Source organism: Macrotis lagotis, chromosome 1, assembly GCF_037893015.1.
Source record: "Macrotis lagotis isolate mMagLag1 chromosome 1, bilby.v1.9.chrom.fasta, whole genome shotgun sequence".
Taxonomy (NCBI): domain Eukaryota; kingdom Metazoa; phylum Chordata; class Mammalia; order Peramelemorphia; family Peramelidae; genus Macrotis; species Macrotis lagotis.
Genome location: NC_133658.1, coordinates 499,413,161 through 499,428,686, shown reverse-complemented (window position 1 = coordinate 499,428,686; position 15,526 = coordinate 499,413,161). Strand labels below are relative to the sequence as shown.

Below are 15,526 nucleotides of genomic sequence, written 5' to 3'. Positions count from 1 at the left end.
AAATATTAACAATTTAGCTTTGTTTAGTCCCTTGTAATTTCTTGCTCATTTTTACCTTCCTTGACTCCTTTGTTGGTTTTTCAAATATTCTACTTAGCTCTAGTCTTTTTAATCAGAAATGCTTGCAAGTCTTTATTCCATAAAAGATACATTTATTTTTTTCTGGGTCAATTTGATTGTAAGACTGGATCCTTTATCTTCTGAAATATTATAGTTATATCTCTCTCCTTTATATTGGTAGCTGCAAATTTTTTCTGTGCTTCTATGGTTTCTCTGTTTTTAAATTTTGTCTTTCTGGCTGTTTGCAAATTTTTTTCCTTGACTTGAGACTTCCAGGTTTTGACTATAATATTTCTGGAAATTTTCATTTTGAAATTTCTTCTCAGAGTTGATCAGTGGATTCTTTCATTGTCTACCTTACTCTTGATTCTAAGAGCTATGGGCAATTTTCTTTCATGATTTCTTGAAATTTGATATTTCAGCTTTTTTTATTTAGTTTTCGAGTAGTACAATGATTTTTAAATTATCTCTCCTTGATCTGTATTCCACGTCAATTGTTTTTCTATGATATCTTTTTTCAGAATTCTGACTTTATTACTTCTTGATTTTTTTTTTTGGAGACATTAGCTAACTTCTATTTGACCTACTCTAATTTTCAAAAGAGTTGTTTTCTTTGGCAAGTTGTTTTCTTACCAACTCCTTGAGAATTAGAGTTGAAAAGAAAATATCTTTTTTTATGAAGCTGTTAATTCATTTTTCATATATTTCTTACTCTTCTTTTCCATTTTTTCCCTTTGTTGCTCTCAATTTTTTTAAATCCTTTTTTAGTCCTTTAAACTGCTGCTTTAACTCTTTTAGGAATTATTTTCTGGACTTTTGTTCAAGTTATATTGTTCTTTAAGGATTTGCTTATATTTTCAGGTCATTCTCTTCTTCTATGTTTATGTCTTCAGCTTCCCTGTTACTATAGTAGATCTTTATGATGGAATTTTTTTGTTTGATTTTTTACTCATTCTTCCAACCTGCTTCTTGACTTTGGACTTTAAGTTAGAAATAAGCTCTGCACACTTTTTAGGGAGAATGTCTGGCCTGAGTTTTTTGCTCTTTTATCTTTTTTGTTTTCACAGTGCAGTTTAGTAGCCTGCAAACTTTCAGTATTCCCAAAGTATGTGGTCCAGTGAAACATGTATTCATTGATCTCTTGATTTGGGTTCTGCATGTTTCTGATCCATATTTGGGTCTCTTGATTTGTGCTTAGTTACATATAGAGTTTCTGTAGACATCCACTGGACCCCATGTTAGCTCACTTGTAGTTCTGCAGGTTCAGAAAAACTGAACTGCTAGTTCCCCTTTAGTCTGGACTTGTGTCTTGATTATTGCATTTAAAGCTTACCTTCTGGGCTTAAATGCTAGAAATGAGTCACCATCTCTTCCTGGAATCAGAGTCTCTCAGCTACTGTTTGCTTAAAGTACTTGTTCTTTGCTCAGTACCTTGCCAGGGCCCATGCTGATTCTCTCCACCCTGGATCTATGACCTGGAACTGAAGAGTGAGTGGACAACAGCTGCCAGATGGAGGTATTCCTGTATCCAGTGCTCATTCAAAGACCTTTGTATCTCTTCTGCACTGGTGCCCTCTCAGTTCTCATTTTGTCCTCTGTGCTGCTCCCTGTTCCTGTGGGAAGACTGTTCCCAGTAACTGTACACCACTCTGTCAGTCACCTTAAACTGCCCTGGTTTGGAAAAAAATGATTCCCTCTGGAGGCAGATAGCATTTTTCATAATTAGCTTTTTGGAATTGTCTTGGATTGTTATATTGCTCACAGTTGATCATTGTATGATATTATTTTTATTATGTACAATGTTCTCCTGGTTATGCTTATGTCACAATAAGGAAACAAAATTATCATTTTTTACAGATAAATTAGCATGCTCAGAGAACATTATAAAGTCTATTTAAAAGATAGTCGAGGGGCAGCTAGGTGGTGCAGTGGCTAAAGCACCAGCCCTGGAGTCAGGAGTACCTGGGTTCAAATCCTGTCTCAGACACTTAATCATTACCTAGCTGTGTGGCCTTGGGCAAGCCACTTAATTCCATTTGCCTTGCAAAAACCTTAAAAAAAAGATAGTTGAAATAATTAACTTCAGCAAAGTTGCAGAATATAAAATAAACCCACATTAATCAAATAAGACTAGTTAGTTAAAAGAAAACAACCATGATAAAAAACCAGGATATAAAATTAGTTATCTGAGTTCTAATTGGAGGAAATATTAGAGGTTTTCCTAGTTGGGAGGGGGGAAGAATGAATTTTGGTTGAGTTGAGAGAGAACTGAGTTAGGTTTCAGGGTTCTTCTTCCATAATTGAGAAGTGTTGATTGATTGAATTCACCTGCATTTATCAAATGATAGAAGATTTATACCACCTAGTTTCCTATTAATGATTTTCAAAAAAACAAAATGAAAGAGAGTATATGTGGCAGTATAAGATGAAGTCTGTGTTCATGAGGCAGAGATTAATTAATTCCTTTGATTTCCATACCATACCAACTTCATTTTAAATAGATTTTCATTTAATTTTTTTTCAGAGTGACATAGTAATTTGGTGACTATAATGTACTAGAAAAGGGAGAGTAAGGAGATTCATTAGGAGACTTTCTCAAAAGGTGAAATGAGAGCCTGAATTAAGATAGATAAGATGTCAATGGAGAGAAGAGGACAGCTAGGAGAGCTGCTGTGAACTTAGATTGGGCAATTAATTTAAAAAGGAATTGAATGAGAAAAGGAATCAAGGATGACTCTGAGGTTGCCAACCTGGGAACTAAAAGGATTTCTTCGAAAGAATTAGGCAAGTTAGGAAAAGGAGTTGATTTTGAGGAAAATGATAATGATTTTTGGATATCTGTGTTTAAGATGTCTTTTTGGACATCCATTCCATTTTCTGTATCTTTGTTTCCCTAAAATGCATGATTTTCTCATCTCCACATCTTAAAATTTCTAATTTTTTATTATGATGAAATGTTGTGGCTTGCTTCTTTGGGGCCCACAGCGGCGACCTCCCTCCAGGAGGGGAGCTGAGAATAAGGAGTCAAGCCACTACTGCCTTATGCCTCCAGCTCAATTTTATTATTGCTTAGCTATTACATATATACTGTTAGGTCTTCCGGGGTAGAACAAAGAATAATGAGGTAATGGTTAGGGGGTGCAAGCGATGTGTAGGTACAGCTTCTTGCATTACAGGGTAGGAGGGTACGTTAGGGAGGAGATGATAAGGTACGGCTGTGTCTAGTGCCCTTGGACAGTGGGGAGGAATGTCCAGCTCCCAAGGACTCTGGCCCCCAAGGACTCCAGCTCATCTTATCTTTCAGGGTGGCAAGCCAGCTCCTAAGACTGTCCAGGTAGCGGTTTACTTGGAGATGATTTGTGTCATGGCTGTTAGAATAGCCTGTGTACCCACAATGAAATGAATAAATATTAATAAAAAGATAGCTGGTGATAGGGGAAAGAAGCTCAGAAGAGAGACTAGAATATATACACATTATATATGCATATAGATATATAGCTATATATGTATATATCAGACAGGGCTTGGAGAATACAAAGTTTGGTCTCTAAGAAATACTTTTGTTGTTTTCTTCATTTAAAAATAATTTTATTTTTTTCATTTTGTTTTTATATCACTTATATTTTCCCCTAAATAGTATTCCCTCTCCTTTTCCCAGAAAGGTATACCATATAATATTTTTAAGGACAAAAATAAAAAAGAGAAAAAAATCAACAACATTGATAAAAAAAAAAACCGAACAGATCTGACAATATGTTTTCCTCTGTGGATCTGTCATCTCTATAAAGTAGTGAAGGGAGGTGTCTTTTCATATTTCATCTTTTGAGATTTGAAATGAGACAATAAATGAGATAATATACATAAAGCACTTTGCAAACCTTAAAGCTCAATGTTAATGTTAGCTATTAATATTTTTGCTTCTAGGGGCTCAATTTAGTCTTTGTAATTTTGTAGCATTCATTTTTTTGGTGGTGTTCCATTTCCATTCTTGTACTTATTATGTTTATTGTTTTCTTCCTTTGTTTACTTCACTTTTTCATCAATTCCTACATGTCTCCCCATACTTCTTTGTAGCCATTATGTGGCTGTTTCTTACAATCCAGTAATAGTCCATTATATCAATGTACCACAATTTGTTTAGTCATTTTCTTATTGATGGGGCAGCTTCTTAATTTCCTGTTCTTTGCTACCACTAAAAAAGTGCTGCTATAAATGTTCTGCTATATAAGGGGCCTTTTGAAAGAAAATCAATGTCTCCCTGTATGAAATGCCTAGCGGTGGTATTGCTTCTTATATTTGTAGTTTTTTAATTCAAATTATCCAAAGAAAATTTAACACTCCTCCAATTTAATTATTTTTAAATTATTCAAATGCAAAATGTGTAACCAAGAGATCCCAACTAAAACAAGTTTGAGGATCACTGATATAAAGGTTAACTGAGGATACCATCTTGAACACCTGACTTCTATTACTGTCATCAAGAACAGTGAGTCTCAAATTTCCATTCTAAGAATCATCTAAATTAGTAAGACTCTAAAGAACCATATATTTCTATTTGGTTTTTTAAAAAGTCTCACACAAAGTAACAGGAATATTTTGTTGACAGCTAGATGGTACAGTACAGGGACAGCTAGGTGGCGTAGTGGATAGAGCACCGGCCCTGGAATCAGGAGTACCTGAGTTCAAATCCAGCCTCAGACACTTAATAATTACCTTGCTGTGTGGCCTTGGGCAAGCCACTTAACCCCATTTGCCTTGCAAAAAATAAAAAATAAAAAATAGCACAATCATGTACCATAATTTTTCAGTCATTCTCCAGTTGAAGTACATCCTTTCAATTTGCAATTCTTTGCCATCACAAAAAGAGTTTCTCTGTATATTTTTGTACATATAGATCTTTTTTTCTTTTTCTTTGATCCCTTTGGGATGTAAACCTCATCATCATGTTTTAAAATAAGAATCTAGCTGTGGACTCATGTCTTCTAATCAGAAGATAGTAATTGTGTGTCCATTATATTAGATATGATATCTCTGTTCTCAAGATATGGATAGTCTAATCAGAGAAATAAGCCCCCCCCCAATTAAGTAAATAAGTTGACATAAGATCGTAGATTTAGAGCAGGTCTAAACCCTCATTTACAGATGAGGAAACTGAGACTCAAAGCCATATGATGAGTAAGCATTTATTAAGCTTCTGCTAAGTATATACAAAAAAAAAAAGCACTATACAGGGAGTTAAGGATGCAAAGAATGAAATAATCCTTAACATGTAAAAAAATCTATAATTTATATAAATGAGCTAGTTCTCTTATGATATATGTTTTGAAAATATGTTTGTTCCAATGGGATTGATATATTAGGGAACAATTTGAGCATTACCCAAATTTGAGATTTGTTTATGCTCAATTTCATCTTAGAAAAACATTGTGAATACAGAAAATTGCAGCACTTTATAATTAACTCCCAAGCTGCAACCTTTCCCTTACCCACTTCCACAAGGAAACTTCAAGTCTCTTTCAAGGTAATGTGCCATATTTATTTTATATCTTGGGGTTCAGTAGGAGCTGTGTTTGGAGGAGGGCACATCACCTCCATGCAAACTATTTTCCCGCTTATTCCCCCCATGTTTTGTCATGGCTTTGGTTCTGGCACTGCTTCCTGGAGTTTACTCCCCTCCCCCTCCCCCCAAGATACTCTCTCTGTCTTTTTGATAGCTGTTGACTTAGCCCAGGCGGGTGGAAACTGATAGCCACAGGCGGTTAATGCTACCGCTTTTTATCATGGTATTTCTTAGCCATTAAACCATTTTACTGTATTTCTATATTTTTTTAAAGTCACTGACAAAGTTTTTGAATTTTATGCTCTAGCTCTGTTTCTTTTCCATAAACTCTGTGAAATTAATTGCCAAATTCTGCATAGAATGTGATTTTTAGGAATGTTTGCATTAGAAAAGTCAACTTATTTACTTAATTTGGGGGCGCTTATTTCTCTGATTAGACTATACATGCCTTGAGAGTAGAGATATCATCTCTCATATAATAGACACTCAGTAGCTATCATTTGAGTAGACGAAATTAGTCCAAAGCTAGATTCTTGTTTAAAACATAATGATGAGATCTGTACCAAAGGAATCAAAGGAAAATGGAAAAGACCTATATGTACAAAGATATTCATAGCAACTCTTTTTGTGGTGGCAAAAAATTGTAAATTGAAAGAATGCTCATCAACTGGAGAATGACTGAAAAGTAATGATTATGATGAAATACTATTGTGCTATAAGCCAAGCAGGACAGTATCAGAAAAACCTGGGAATACTTAAATGAATGGATGAAAAGTAAAGTGAACAGAATCAAAATAACACTATAACAGAGCTATAACAGAAGTGACGGTACTCAATAGAGCTCAGGTACTCAAAAGAGCTCCAAATTCACTGTTTCATACTACAAACAAATGTCAGAACTATTTGGAAGTGATAGAAGCCAGACAAAGGAGTTTTGGATTTACATAGAAATGATGGGGAGATAAGGGAATGGGAATTGTACCCCCTTTTTTATTAGGTTTTTGCAAGGCACAGTGGGGTTAAGTGGCTTGCCCAAGGCCACACAGCTAGGTAATTATTAAGTGTCTGAGACCAGATTTGAACCCAGGTACTCCTGACTCCAGGGCCGGTGCTCTATCCACTATGCCACCTAGCTGTCCCTGTACTGTACCATCTAGCTGTCCCTGCACTGTGCCACCTAGATGCCCCTCCACTGTGCCACCTAACCACCCCCGGACCCATTTTCTTAAGAGTAGGAAAGGATCACATTTTGAGAATTTTTGATCACACAGCAACATTTCTAAAAATCAGTCAATTAAATATCTGCCAAGTCCTTAACAAAGAACATGTCAGGAATATCAAAAACCACTGAATTTATCCGATGTGAAATGAAGAAAAAAGACCTCTGCCCTCAAGCTCTCATGACTTCAAAACTGAGCCATGGAATAGTTTCTTTTCTTTTCCAAACTCAGATGATCTCTCTCCTGCTAAGAGCTCTCTCAACAAAATTCAATATCATTAAAGGAATTTTTTATTACGATGAAAACAGTATGATAACATTTTATCTCTGCAAAAAAACAATAATAAAATAAAAAATATGAAAACCCTATTTTTCATTAAAGGTTTTTTGATATTTTTATTTTTAGTTTTTTTGCAAGGCAATAGGGTTAAGTGGCTTGCCCAAGGCCACACAGCTAGGTAATTATTAAGTGTCTGAGGCCAGATTTGAGCTCAGGTACTCCTGACTCCAGGACCGGTGCTCTACCCACTGCGCCACCTAGCCACCCCTTTTGATATTTTTTTAATCATTTAATGTCCACAGACGTTTTCAACTGCCCATGGAGTGGTGGAACATTTTAAGTCACACATTGTGAGTTCTCTGTTTAGTGACTGATATATAATAAAAATTTAATCTAAAGTTGAGTAATTGATAGAGTGCTATAAAGTCCTGAAGATCAAATTATCCTCTCTCAGCTGACTCCGTTTCCTAACCTCTGAAATGAGGAGTTCGTCCTTTAAGGTCTTCTCCAGCTCTATATTTATGACCCTATAATTTACTCATCATTCAATCTGCTTCTGGGATGACTTCTTTTGCCATTAGTAAGTGTATATTCAGACCATAAACTAATATTTTTAATTTAATATTTGTTTATTCTCATTTTGTACAAATAATCTTTTTATAGATTAATAAAATATTCTTGTTTAAGAGTAAAAAAAATACCCCCTCCCCCCCAAAAAATATAGACTCGCTTGAGCGATAAAGGGGAGAGAAAAAAATTAAAATTAAAAAAATATAGTAATGATTGTAGGTATGGCCAGGTGACACAGTGGACGGAGCACTAGCCCTGGAGCCAGGAGCACCCGAGCCCACATCCGGCCCCTTACACCCAACAATCACCCATCTGTGTGACATGTAAGCCACCCCAACCACACTGCCATGCAAAAACCAAAATAAAGGGGGAAAAAAGACCCAAAATAAAATAAAACAGTAATAATAGTAGGGGCGGCTGGGTGGCAGACAGAACACAGGACCTCGAGCCAGGAACACCCGGGTCCTAATCCGGCCTCAGACACCCAACCCTGCTATGCGGCCCCAGGCAGGCCACCCAGCCCCATTTGCCCTGCACCCCCCCCAAACAACAACAACAACAACAACAACAATAATAATAATAATAATAATAATAATGTGCTTCAAGCTGTGTTCCAACACCACCAAATCTGTCGTGGGTGAATCACATTCTTTATGGTAAGTCCACCGCAAAAGTTACTTCCATATTTTTCCAATGTTGCCATTGCTGATCGCAACTCCTTCCTTTCGTATTTCTCCACTACCATGTACTATATTTTCTCTCTCCTTTCACTCTGACTCTGCTGTAGGGTAGCTGAGTGGAGCAGCAGACAGATCCCTGGCTCTGGGGCCAAGAGGCCCTGAGCCCCCTACCACCCTTTAGATCCAGCATCCACCTGGCCCTATGGTCCCAGACAGGTCATCTAATCCCAGCCCCTTGCAATAAGTAAAAAAGAAAATGCATTATATCTGACCATTCTCCCACCATGGTCCATTTTCTCCTCCTTCATTCACATCCCCCCGCTTCTTACTCCAGATGCCTATACCCCATTGAGTATATATGCTGTTTCCTCTCCTAGCCACCTCTGATGAGAGTGAAGATTCCCTCATTCCCCCGTGCCTTCCCCCCCTTCTATATCATTGAAATATTGGAATAAAGAAAAATCTTATTATATGAAATATCTTGGCCTATTCCTCCTCTCCTTTTTCTTTCTCCCATTACATTTCCCTTTTTTTCTGTTAACTCCATTTTTACACCATATTTTATCTTCAAATTCAGCTTTCTCCTGTGTTTCATCTACAAAAGCTCCCTCTACCTGCTCTGTTAACTGAGAAGGTTTATATGAGTATTATCAGTGTCATTTTTCTATGCAGGAATACATGCAGTTCATCATCATTAAGTCCCTCATATTTTCCCCTTCTCCTCCAATCTCTATGCTTCACCCGAGTCCTGTATCTAAAGATCAAACCTGTTCAGCTCCGGCCATTCCAACAGGAACATTTGAAAATCCCCTGGTTCATTGAAAGTCCATCTTTTTCCCTGGAAGAGGACATTCAGTTTTGCTGGGTAGTTGATTCTCGGTTGCATTCTAAGCTCTTTTGCCTTCTGGTATATTATATTATATTCCAAGCCCTATGAGCTTCTAATGTAGTTGCTGTTAAGTCCTGTGAGCTCCTGATTGCAGCTCCACAGTATTTGAATTGTGTCCTTCTGGCTGCTTGTAATATTTTCTCTTTGACTTGGGAGTTCTGGAACTTGGCTATAATATTCCTGGGGGTTGGATTTTTTGGGGATCTCTTTCTCGGGGGATCGGTGGATTCTCTCCATTTCTATTTTGCCCTCTGCTTCTAGGATATCAGGGCAATTTCTGTAGTAATTCTTTGAATATGATGTCAAGAAAACCTAAAAAAAAAAAAAGGTGTTTTGGGGCAGCTAGGTGGCGTAGTGGATAAAGCACCAGCCTTGGAGTCAGGAATACCTGGGTTCAAATCCGGTCTCACACACCTAGCTGTGTGGCCTTGGGCAGGCCACTTAACCCCATTTGCCTTGCAAAAACCTAAAAAAAATGATGTCAAGGCTCTTTTCCTGATCATGACTTTCAGGTATTCCAATAATTTTTAAATTATTTTTCCTAAATCTGTTTTCCATATCAGTTGTTTTTTTCAATGAGATGTTTCACATTTTCTTCTAATTTTTCATTCTTTTGGTTTTGAAGTATTGAGTCCTGATTTCTTGTAAATTCAGCAATCTCCCTGAGTTTTATTCTTTGTCTGAAGGATTTGTTTTCCTCAGAGAGCTTTCTTATCTCTTTTTCCATCTGGCCAATTTTGCTTTTTAAAGCATTCTTCTCCTCAATAACTTTTTGAATTCTTTTATCCATTTGACCTAAGTTGGTTTTTAGCATGTTATTTTCTTCAGCATTTTTTTGGATTTCCTTGACTCAGCTGCTGACTTCATTTCCATGTTTTTCCTGCATCTCTCTCATTTCTTTTCCCAGTTTTTCTTCTAACTCCCTCATTTGATTTTCAAAGTCTTTTTTTGAGTTCTGTCATAGCCTGAGCCCAATTTCTATTTTTCTTGGAGTCTTTAGATGCAGGAGCTTGTGCTTCCTCATCTTCAGACTGAGTGTTTTGATCCTTCTTGGGCTCATAGGCAAAATATTTCTCAATGGTGTTCCTCTTTTTTCTCTACTTGCTCATTTTCCCAGCCTAAGCCTATTTTGGGGGTGCTTCCTGAGCTTTTGAAACACTCCCACAAGGATCTCAGTGTGTGAGGCTCTGTCCTCCCTCCTGGTCTGTGAATGACCATAAGCACCCTCCTTTGCCACCTGGCTGAGGTGGGGGGGGGGGCCCCTGCTGTTCTAGGTGGGGGGGGCCTAGACTGCGATCAGTATCTGAATGTGTTCAGAACCCCAGAATCCTGTTCCAGGGGCAGAGGACAGAGCTTGCAGTCTCTCTCTTCACTCCCCTCCCTAGGTTCAATGGGCTCATACCCTGGGGGCTCTTGCTTACCGGCTCTGCCTGCTTCTCTTTCCTGGATCTGGACTGCCTGGGCCGTGCTGCTTGCTGTGTGCCCTGAGGGCTGGGCTTCACATGCTCACTCTGGAAGAGGTCCCCTGCTTTTCCCCCAATTTGTGCTTGGTGCTCCCCGGTGTGTAGCTCAGGAAACTCCCCTGCTGCTGTGAGCCATGGCTCCCAGCACCCTGGGGCTGCCTCCAGGAGACTGAAGTTCTTTTGCTCGGGTGGGCCACCCCTCTGGCAGGCCACCCCTCCAACCTGGGGGAGCAGAGCCTTCCTGCTCTTTTCCAGGTTACCTTGAGTAGGAGAACTGCCTCACTGGGTTCCTCTGTGGGTTCTGTCTCTTGAAAATTTAGTCCTTAATTTATAACTCTTAAGAGAGAGCACCTAAGAGACATCCTCTTTTGTCACCATCTTGGCTCTACCTATAATAATCTTCCATAAACTAATCTTAATATTTACTCAAGCAAGACTTATAAAATCATAGCCTTGGAGCAATAAGGCTGTTCTAAACCCCTCAGTTTACAAAAGACAGAACTGAAATCAAGCTTTTGCTTTCTGCTAGGGACATGCTAGACTCTGAGCATGCAGGTACAGATAACAAAATAATCTACTCAGGGAGTTTACATTCTTATAGGGAAGACAAGAAGTATGTGTGTGTGTGTGTGTGTGTGTATACATATATATATATATATATATATATATATATATATATATATACAGAGAGAGAGAGAGAGAGAGAGAGAGAGAGAGAGAGAGAGAGAGAGAGAATAAATATAAGGAGGGGAAAAATACAAATAAATTCAAAGTAGTTAGGAAGAGAGGGCATTAATTGACATAACTTGTACAGAAGCACGAGATAAAGGTGAAAGGTCTCCAATGGATGCTTTGAGCTTTCACTATATGATAATACTAATTACCATTATTATAATTATTGCTTGCTTGTTTTAAGATTTACAAATCATGGGGCGGCTAGGTGGCACAGTGGATAGAACATCAGCCCTGGAGTCAGGAGTATCTGAGTTCAAATGTGGCCTCAGACACTTAATAATTACCTAGTTGTGTGGCCTTGGACAAGCCACTTAACCTCATTGCCTAGAAAAATCTAAAAAAAATAAAAATAAAAAAAGATTTACAAATCACATTACATATTTTATCTCACTTCAACTCTCAACAGCCTTGTGAGGTAGGTGATTTATGATCACCATTTTACAGATGAGAAAAATGAGGCTTAGAAAATGTTTGAGGCAGGATTTGAAGTCTGACCTTTCTGATTCAAATCCACTGTTTGATTTCTGATCTAAAGTCACTGCACTACCAAGGATCTTAGGATAGATGTGAATATTTTTTTTAATGTTTTTATTTAGGGGTGGCTAGGCGGCACAGTGGATAGAACACTGACCCTGGAGTCAGGAGTACCTGAGTTCAAATCCGGCCTCAGACACTTAATAGCTGTGTAGCCTTGGGCAAGCCACTTAACCCCATTGCCTTGCAAAAACTAAAATAAAAAGTTTTTATTTAGAATATTCTATTCTTTTTTAAATTTTATGTTTCATCTTTTCCCTCTTTCTCATGCCTCCACCTTCTAAGAGGGCAAATAATTTATCAATTATACTTCCATTTACTCTCAGAGTTCATCAATCCTCTCAAAGGGTATACACAGTTTTATACTGTCCCTTTGGGCATAGTTCCAGTTTTGTTTTTTTTTTTCAGAATAGCTGAAAGTTAAGTCACTAATGTACCAGTTTTCATCATGAGTTTTTTGAAATTGTCTGGAATCACTGTATTGATCAGAATAGTCAAATCTATCACAGCTGATCATCATTCAACATTGCTCTTACTGTGTGCAGTGATCTACTAGTTCTCACTTCATTTTGCCTCAGTTTATATAGATCTTGTTATGTTTGTTTGTTTTTTCTGAAACCATTCCCTTAGTCATTTTTAATAACACAGTGGTACTCAATCACAATCATATGCCATAATATGGTTCAACCACTCCTCAATTGCTGAGCTTCCCCTTAATTTTCAATCCTTTGCCACCACAAAAGGAGCTGCTATAAATATTTTTATACAGATAGGTTTTTTCCCTTTTTTATTTTTTCATCTTTTTTATGTACAGACTTGATAGTGGTATTGCTCCTTAAAAGAGTATGCACAGTTTTATAGCCCTTTAGGGATAGTTCCAGATTTTTTTTTTCCAGAAAAGTTGGATCAGTTCACTAATGTACCAATTTTCCCTCATCCCCCCAAGCACTTGTCATTTGATATGTGTGAAGTGGTACCTCAGAATTTTTTAAATTTGATTTTCTCTAATCAATAAAGATTTAGAGCATTTTTTCATATCACTATAAATAACTTTGTTTTCTTCTTAAATTATCTGTCCTCAATCTATTTTCCAGGTCAATTGTTTTTTTCCAATGAGTTACTTCACATTTTCTTCTAGTTTTTCCTTTTTTTTTTTTTTTTGGTTTTTACAAGGCATTGAAGTTAAGTGACTTGCCCAAGGTCACCTATGTGAGGTCATATTTGAACTCAGATCCTCCTGACTCCAGGGCTGGTACTCTATTCACTGTGCCACCTAACTGCCCCCTTTTTTCGCTATTCTTTTGACTTTTTATTGTCTTTCAGAGTTTCAATTTGGGGGCGTCTAGGTGGTGTAGTGGATAAAGCACCGGCTCTGGAGTCAGTAGGACCTGGGTTCAAATCTGATCTCAGACACTTAGTAATTACCTGTGTGGCCTTGGGCAAGCCACTTAACCCCGTTTGCCTTGCAAAAACCTAAAAAAAAGTTTCAATTTGAATTTTTTTATATATTTTTTATTAAAGATATTATTTGAGTTTTACAATTTCCCCCCAATCTTGCTTCCCTCCCCCGCCCCCACCCCACAGATAGCACTCCATCAGTCTTTACTTTGTTTCCATGTTTTACCTTGATCCAATTTGGGTGTGATGAGAGAGAAATCATATCCTTAAAGAGCACAGAATTCTCAGAGGTAACAAGATCAGACAATAAGATATCTGGTTTTTTTTTTTCCAAATTAAAGGGAATAGTCCTTGTATTTTGTTCAAACTCCACAGCTCCTTATCTGGATACAGATGGTACTCTCCTTTGCAGACAGCCCAAAATTGTTCCCAATTGTTGCACTGATGGAATGAGCAAGTCCTTCAAGGTTGAACATCACTCCCATGTTGCTGTTAGGGTGTACAGTGTTTTACTGGTTCTGCTCATCTCACTCAGCATCAGTTCATGCAAATCCCTCCAGGTTTCCCTGAAATCCCGTCCCTCCTGGTTTCTAATAGAACAGTAGTATTCCATGACATATATATACCACAGTTTGTTAAGCCATTCCCCAATTGAAGGACATTTACTGGATTTCCAATTCTTTGCCACCACAAACAGGGCTGCTATAAATATTTTTGTACAAGTAATGTTTTTACCCTTTTTCCTCATCTCTTCAGGGTATAGACCCAGTAGTGGTATTGCTGGGTGAAAGGGTATGCACATTTTTGTTGCCCTTTGGGCATAGTTCCAAATAGCTCTCCAGAAGGGTTGGATGAGTTCACAGCTCCACCAACAGTGTAATAGTGTCCCAGATTTCCCACATCCCTTCCAACAATGATCACTATCCGTCCTGGTCATACTGGCCAATCTGAGAGGTGTGAGGTGGTACCTCAGAGAAGCTTTAATTTGCATTTCTCTAATAATTAATGATTTAGAGCATTTTTTCATATGGCTATGGATTACTTTGATCTCCTCATCTGTAAATTGCCTTTGCATATCCTTTGACCATTTGTCAATTGGGGAAATGGCTTTTTGTTTTAAAAATATGCCTCAGTTCTCTATATATTTTAGAAATGAGTCCTTTGTCAGAATCATTAGTTGTAAAGATTGTTTCCCAATTTACTACTTTTCTTTTGATCTTGATTACATTGGTTTTATCTGTGCAAAGGCTTTTTAATTTAATGTAATCGAAATCATCTAATTGGTTTTTAGTGATGTTCTCCAACTCTTCCTTAGTCATAAACTGTTCCCCTTTATATAGATCTGACAGGTAGACTAGTCCTTGATCTTCTAATTTGCTTATAGTATTGTTTTTTATGTCTATGTCCTGTAACCATTTGGATCTTATCTTGGTAAAGGGTGTGAGGTGTTGGTCTCATCTAAGTTTCTTCCATACTAACTTCCAATTATCCCAGCAATTTTTATCAGGCATTTTTATCCCAATGGCCGGACTCTTTGGATTTATCAAACAGCAGCTTACTATAATCATCTCCTGCTTTTACACCTAGTCTATTCCACTGGTCCACCACTCTATTTCTTAGCCAATACCAAACAGTTTTAATGACTGATGCTTTATAATATAATTTAGATCGGGTAGGGCTAAGCCCCCTTCTTGTGCACTTTTTTTCATTAAGCTCCTGGCAATTCTTGACTTTATCTTTCTCCATATGAATTTACTTACAATTTTTTCTAACTCGTTAAAGTAATTTTTTGGAATTTTGATTGGTAGGGCACTAAACAGATAGTTTAGCTTTGGTAGAATTGTCATTTTTATTATATTAGCTCTACCTATCCATGAGCAGTTGATATTTGCCCAGTTATTTAAATCCTAATTTAATTTGTGTGAGTAGTGTTTTATAATTGTTTTCAAAAAGACTGTGAGTCTGTCTTGGCAAATAGACTCCCCAAAATTTTATATTGTCTGAGGTTACTTTGAATGGGATTTCTCTTTCTAGCTCTTCCTGCTGTTTCTTGCTAGACATATATAGAAAAGTTGAGGATTTATGAGGGTTTATTTTATAACCTGCAACTTTGCTAAAATTGCTAATTGTTTCCAGTA

General features: G+C 37.4%; 1 protein-coding gene and 1 long non-coding RNA gene across 3 annotated transcripts in view; one reads left to right on the top strand and one right to left on the bottom strand.

Annotated features, from left to right (window-relative positions):
• DOP1B (DOP1 leucine zipper like protein B) overlaps positions 1-15,526 on the top strand; it is a 151,809-nt gene that overhangs the window by 7,545 nt on the left and 128,738 nt on the right. The window contains exon 2 of one of the 2 annotated variants that reach the window (XM_074213944.1): positions 1,489-1,576. The exons of the other annotated variant lie outside the window; for it this stretch is intronic. Coding sequence (XP_074070045.1) covers positions 1,571-1,576 — 6 coding nt within the window. The 5' untranslated portion in view covers positions 1,489-1,570. The remainder of the gene's footprint in view (positions 1-1,488; positions 1,577-15,526) is intronic. 2 annotated transcript variants of the gene reach the window in all.
• Positions 1-15,526, bottom strand: part of LOC141506832 (uncharacterized) — a 32,236-nt gene that overhangs the window by 3,599 nt on the left and 13,111 nt on the right. The gene's annotated exons all lie outside the window — the stretch shown is intronic.